This window comes from Chiloscyllium plagiosum, chromosome 41 (assembly GCF_004010195.1).
Source record: "Chiloscyllium plagiosum isolate BGI_BamShark_2017 chromosome 41, ASM401019v2, whole genome shotgun sequence".
Taxonomy (NCBI): Eukaryota; Metazoa; Chordata; class Chondrichthyes; order Orectolobiformes; family Hemiscylliidae; genus Chiloscyllium; species Chiloscyllium plagiosum.
The window spans coordinates 3282878-3289977 of NC_057750.1; the positions used below are offsets into that span (position 1 = coordinate 3282878).

General features: G+C 42.5%; 1 protein-coding gene across 1 annotated transcript in view; it reads right to left on the reverse strand.

Moving 5' to 3' along the window:
- Positions 1 to 5984: 5984 nt before the first annotated feature.
- eif3k (eukaryotic translation initiation factor 3, subunit K) overlaps positions 5985 to 7100 on the reverse strand; it is a 17546-nt gene continuing 16430 nt past the window's right edge. The window contains exons 7-8 of the mRNA XM_043680751.1: positions 6694 to 6819; positions 5985 to 6096 (exon numbers count right to left, since the gene is read on the reverse strand). Coding sequence (XP_043536686.1) covers positions 6068 to 6096; positions 6694 to 6819 — 155 coding nt within the window. The 3' untranslated portion in view covers positions 5985 to 6067. The remainder of the gene's footprint in view (positions 6097 to 6693; positions 6820 to 7100) is intronic.

A 7100-nucleotide genomic window follows, 5' to 3' on the forward strand; every position in this document is an offset into this window, starting at 1 on the left:
CAGACCCTGTTGCATTTGATCATAGACTGCTTCAGTTTCTCAGGAGTCACAAATGACGCCGAACGTTCTACAATTATCACTGAACAACTTAGGATGTGGGGGTGGGGGTGGAATATCATTGATGAAGCAGCTGAAGATTGTTGGGCCTAGAAGCACTAACTTGAGGAACTCCTGCAGAGATGTGCTGGAGTTGAGATGCTCGACCTCCAACAACCATAACCATCTTCCTTTGTGCCACGTATGATTCCAACCAGGGAGAGTTTGCCCCAATTTCCATTTATTCCACTTTTGCTAGGGTTCTTTGATGTCATACTTAGTCAAATATGGCCTTGATGTCAAGGGTTATCACTATCCCATCTGGAATTTAACTCTTCTGTCCATGTTTGAACCAGGCCTGTTATGAGGTCAAGAGCTGTGTGGCACTGGCAGAATCCAAACTGTTTAATAGCAATGTCACTGACACCTTCCATCACTCTACTAATGATCAAGAGTAGACTAAGGGGACAGTAGACTGAGTTGGATTTGTTTCTGCTTTTTGTGGAGAGGACAAACTTGGGCAATTTTCACCATTGTCAACTGCTCTGGTATACAAATTGGTTTCATATTTGTAAACATCACAATGATTACCTAAGTGAATTTGCAGGTAGGCATACAGGGGATGTGAAAGGCATGATATAAATATAACTTCTCCTTTGGTCCCTCTTTCCATCAGTTTTTTTTATTATTTCCAAATCTACTCATAAAATCATCTATAATTACACACAGATGTTCTGAATCAGGTCTGTACAGAGAAAAACAAATAAAACATTTGGAATTTTGACATTTCTCAGGAGCTTCTATACAGTTGCAAAAACAAAGACACTTTCTACTTATGCAGGAAACTAGTTATTGTCCTTCGAGGCACCAAGAAGGGTCTGACAACTGACTGGACACCAGTTATACTTCAGCAGAAAGACCTTAGGTGGTGGTCTTTCCCCACTGCGCCTTAGCGGCAGCTGCACCAAGTTTTAACTCGTCCCTCAACACGTAGTCCAGGACCTTGGAACGTACCAGTCTGCAACACTCTGTCGAGGTCAACTCTATGTTGGAAGACCACCAAGTTTTGGGCAACCAAAGAGTATCTTTCACAGAGCTAATGATCCTCCAGGTACAGTCGATGTTTGTCTTGGTGTGTGTTCCGGGGAGCAGCCCGTAGAACACAGTCCCACAGGACCTGCTCGGGCCAGACCTTCACAAAAACCACTGCATCTTTCTTCAGACTTTCCCTGCAAAGGCACATATTAGGAGACGTGTGACAGTCTCTTCACCAGCACAGCTACTTTGAGGGCAGAATGCAGTAGTACACAGAGACCAAACGTGCATGAATGATCTGACGGGCAGTGTCCTTCTCAACACCAGCCTAGCTACATGTTGAAATGTTTTGGTCATGGGGCATTGTCAAATGACCTTGACAGTCTGGTCAGGGAATCATCTGACAGGATCCATCTCATCCTTTTCAGTGTCAAGGACACGATGTGCTGACCACTCCTGATGGAGTTATAGTCAAAGGTACTTTTCATGGCAAATATTTCCACAAAGGACAGGTGATACTGAACAGTCCAACTACATGGAGCATTCCATGGCACCAGACCCATCCTTCGCAACAGCAAGGACTGGTAGAACTTTAGTATTTGATGTTTGTGTACTGAGGGTCTACGTATTGCTTGATGCAGTAACACACAAAGGTGCCATCAGTATGAGGGTGGTGCTCGGTATACCTACACCTACCAGTCTTGCCCTTCACACTAACAGGAACATACTGTCTCTGGACTCTATAATTATCTCATTCTTCAAGGCCTCTCACTTCCCAACCATTCCTTTACCTGTGAATAGCTTCCTCCAATCAACATTTGAAAGTTACAATCTAATACCATTAAAATTGATCTTACTCCAATTTAGAACTTTAACTTTTTGATCAGTTCTATCTTTTCCCATAATTATTTTAAAACTAAAAGAATTATGATTACTTGCCCCAAAGTGCTCTCCCACTGACAACCCAGTCACTTGCCCTGCCTTAAACAAAAGGTTATAGTCCAACAGGTTTACAGTATTTGGAAGCACTAGCTTTTGGAGCACTGCTCCCTCATCAGGTAGCTTTGGAAGAGGATCATAATACAGAGAATTTATAGCAAAAGATTACAGTCCCATGCACTGAAATGATATATTAAATAATAGAACAATGAAAATTTACAGCCCAGGAACAGGCCCTTCAGCCGATCCAAATCTACTGTCTAAACCTGTCGCTCAATTCCTCAGGATCTGTATCCCTCTGCTCCCCACCTACTCATGCCTCTGTCCAGACACATCTTAAATGAATCTATCTTGCCTGCCTCTACCACCTCTGCTGGCAACGCATTCTAGATGCCCACCACCCTCTGTGTGAAGTACTTGCCACGTGTATTCCCCTTAAACTTTTCACCTCTCACCTTGAAAGCGTGACCTCTCGTTATTGAATCCTTCACCTTGGGAAAAAGCTTGTCTCTATCCACCCTGTCTATACCCTTCATGATTTTGTAAATCTCAATCAGGTGCCCCCTCAATCTCCTTTTTTCTAATGAAATCAAACCTAACCTACTCAACCTCTCTTCATAGCTAGCACCTTCCATACCAGGCAACATCCTCATAAACCTTGTCTGCACCCTCTCCAAAGCATCCACATCCTTTTGGTAATGTGGCGACAAGGACTGTACATAGTATTCTAAATGTGGCCGAACCAATGTCTTGTACAATTTTAACATGACTTGCCAGCTCTTATACTCAATACCCCATCCAATGAAGGCAAGCATACTATATGCCTTCTTGACCACTCTATCCACCTGTGCAGCAACCTTCAGGGTACAATGGACCTGCACTCCCAGATCTCTCTGCCCATCAATCTTTCCCAAGGCTCTTCCATTCATTTCAGTTGCATGACACTGTAATCTTTTGCTATAAATTCTGTGTATTATGTTCCTCTTCCACAACCACCTGGTGAAGGAGCAGTGCTCCAAATAAACCTGTTGGACTATAACTTGGTATTGTGTGACTTTTAACTTTGTCCACCCCAGTTCAACACCGGCACCTTCGCATCATTAAAAAGGTCAAGCATTGCTCCTTCTCTAGTAAATCCACATATTAAATAAGAAAGTTTTCTTGTATACACAAATTCTTTCCTATCTAAGCCCCTAAACACTGTATGACAGTCCCAGTCTAAACTGGAAATTCAAAATCCCTACCATTACAACCCTATTTTTCTTATAGGTATTGGTGATCTCCTCACATATTTGCTACTCAATGGGGTGATCATCCCTTTCTTATTTTTCAGTTCTACTCATAACTTTACTGGACAATCTCCCAGGAATAACCTCCCCTAATGTTCTCCCTAACCAAAATGTCACTACCCTTCCTCTCTTACCTCCCATTCTATCCCTCATACAGAATGTAAACCCTGGAACATCAAGCTGCCAGTCCTGTCCACTCCGAGCCACGTTTTTGTAATAGCTGATATCCCACTCCTATGTACTTAATCATACCCTATGTTCATCTGCCTTACCTCCCAGGTCTCTTGCATTGAAGGAAATGCAGTTTAATTTGGCAACCTTCCCATATTTTCTGCCAGGCTCTTGCCTAGTTTGAGTATTTGACTTGCTCCCCTTACCCGCAATACCAGCCTCAGTCTTTTCTCACTATTGCTTTGATTCCCACGCCCACCACTGCCATTCTTGATTAGGTCATTTCCATCCTTGAAGATGGTCCAAAAATGTCAATCCTTGCCCAGTGCACCAGCTCCTCAGCCATGCATTCATCTGTTCTATCCTCCTATTCCAACATTCATTAGCACGTGGCATCAGTAGTAGTCCAGATATTACAACCCTCAAGGATCTACTTTTTAACCTGCTGCTTAGTTTCCTATGTTCTCTCTGCAAAACCTCATCACTTTTCCCTACAGAAGTGCATGCTGGTACCAACGACAATGACCTCCTGCTGGTCAGTCTCCTCTTTCAGAATATTCTACACCCTCAGACATCCTTGACACTGGCAACAGGGAGGTATCACACCATCCTGATGGCAGAAATATCTGCCTGTGTCCCTGATTAGCGTTCCCTAATACAATCGATCGTATGGAACCTAACATACCCCTCATTACAGTAGAGCCAGTCACAGTACCAGACACCTGGCTGTCAGTCTACACTCCCCTGAGAGGCTATTCCCCCACCTACAGTACCAAAAGCAGCACACCTGTTTGAAACGGCAATAGCCACTGAACACTCCTGTACTACCTGACTACCTCTCCTACAATTCCTAGCAGTCAACCATCCACCTTTCTATATCTGCAGTGTCTCCACTTTCCTGGAACTGCCATTCATCACACCCTCTTGCTGTTAACTCCTCATTGCCTCTAACTGCCGCTCCAACCAATCCGTGCGGTCTGTTACAATTCGTATCCAGGAACATTCAAAATCTCCCTGCTCTCCCACCTCTGATACGAAGAGCACAAAACCCTACTAAGCGTTGGTTGAATATTTTTAAAGTTGAGGTAGATTGTTGGTAAGCCAGGGGGTAAAATGTTATTGGGGTAGGCAGGAAAGCAGACTTGAGGCTACAATCACTTTAGCCATGATCTCACTGAATGGCATGGCAGCCAAAGGTTTGAATGACCTGCTCCTGCTTCTAACTTGTTTTCGGATTTAACCTGATTGTCAGCTATTATTGGGACAGGTGATTAGGAAATTCAATAAGTTCTGACCAATGCGATTTGCCACTTATCCGAACACTTGTGAAGCTGTAAAAAAAAACAATATTATAAATGAACGAGCTCCCGAGTGCTTTAGTGAATCAGCCCCTGGGCATTTTCTAAAGAAGGCTCCTGAGAATGTGTTCAGAAGCAGAGTAGAATATGACTGTATTTGCCCCCAACAACGTGGACTTATCACGCACTTCTAATGTAAAAGATCCCAAACTATCTAGATCAAAACTTCTCTGGCCAGATGTACAAGAACTTATTTGAAATTTAGTGAAATCTAAATAGGTAGCTCTACAATCCTGCCAATTGCTCCTCAAAGCTTTAGGAGTTCAGTTTGAGTTCAATTGTTTTCTTAGTCTTTTCTCCCAGCTGAATTTTGGAAGCAACGAAAGCTCGGAAAACACTGACATTCACTGTTGTCTCGGTGATGGTTGGTTAATACGTCCAAACAGTAAAAATGGCAAGATTTAAGAGAAGAATGATGGTAGGCGGAAGAAAAGCACAAAAACTTCAATGGTTTATCCAATTGTGGTTCTGTAATAACTGGCATTTATAAAATGTCATTAATGCCATATGAAACATTTCACAGCAATATTTTCTGACAAATCTTAACAGTGATCTCACTAGAAGATATCTACCTGTTGAAAAAACTATATTTTAGGGACCATTACAAAACAAAAAGGGAGAAGTTGAGAATTTAGGGAGAGAATTCCAGGGCTTAGAGCAGAGGAAGTTGAAGATTTGGGGTCAGTGGTAGAGCCACTGTAAATAGGTGAGGTACAAGGAGTTTTCAAAATAACATTACAGGTTATGAAACAAATAACCAAAGAAAGAACGTGATTAGATTACATTACAGTGTGGAAACAGGCCCTTTGGCCTAACAAGTCCACACTGACCCGCCAAAGCACAACCCACCCATGCCCCTACATTTACCCCTTACCTAACACTACAGGCAATTTAGCATGGCCAATTCACCTAACCTGCACATCTTTGGACTGTGGGAGGAAACCGGAGCACCCGGAGGAAACCCACGCAGACACGGGGAGAATGTGCAAACTCCACACAGTCAGTCGTCTGAGTCGGGAATTGAACCCGGGTCTCTGGCGCTGTGAGGCAGCAGTGCTAACCACTGTGCCACCGTGCCGCTCACAAACAGGAAACATGTCTGCACTTGTGCTTCAAATTCCCCATTCAGCAACTAAATCTGATCGTACAATTCAAGTAATTTCAATAATTTTATTGACAAGAGTAATGGAGAGAGCATTTTGTCAAAAAACACCTGGAAGTCTACAATAGCGGGTGTCACTAGGAGGACGCCATGATGCTAGCCACACCTGGAAACAAAAGAAAAAACAATCAGTTCCACGTTCTCAATTTTAATTTGAAAAGAAAAAAGATGAACAAATTATAAGAGTATTGATCCACTTTATGTAGTGAAAATCAAAACAATTTGTATATTTCAGAGCTTCATATACGTAACTTTGTTTGCACAAGAATAATTAGTTGATCCCAGGCAAAGCAGTATTGGGATTTAAAAAAAAAACTTATATTTCTATAGTGCACTTAACAGTAAAACATCTCAATACATGCTTCACTGGACAACTGGCTGCATCATGCCTACGCTGTAGAGGTAGCAAGGGAAAACCTGCTCGGTTTCCTGCTCCACAGGCTAATCCAGTAACCACTAGTCTTCCAATTCAGGGACAGGCCTGGGGTTCAACTATCAGGTGGGGGCAAATCAGTTCCAGTTAAACAGGGACAGCTTCCTCATGGCCCAATACACTTCTGTACAATGGGTAATTGAGGTGTTACTAGAAACAGGACCCTAGATAGCCACTATCACAAAAGCAGTGAATCAAATTATTAATACAAGAAACAGAGTCGCGGTCTAACCATGTTATTCCTGCAGTGACATATAAAATAAAACTCACTGTCAAAATCTATCTTTTCCACAATGTTTTTGGGCTTGATACTTTCTTCTTGGTTGCATATGAAGATTTTATCTGGTTCAGCCTCGACCCAGCCGTACTTACTCATCCAAACTTGTAGCTGCATATCTGAAAAACATATTTACATACATTGAGACCCTGCAGATCATCTAACTTCCAAAGACAAAATTAAAACTAGACAACAAGTGTGTATCATTCCAATCTTAGGAAATGTGATCAGGTTTGAAACGACAAAGTGGTGTCCATGAGTTGTGGATTCAGACTCTAAATGTGACCGCACCCAAATAGGAGGGGCTGAATGAAGGTCAGACACTGTTATACGAAGAGGGAGATCCACCTCTATGCATTTTCCAACATGCTGACTGACTGATTTAAGTAGCATAACAAGA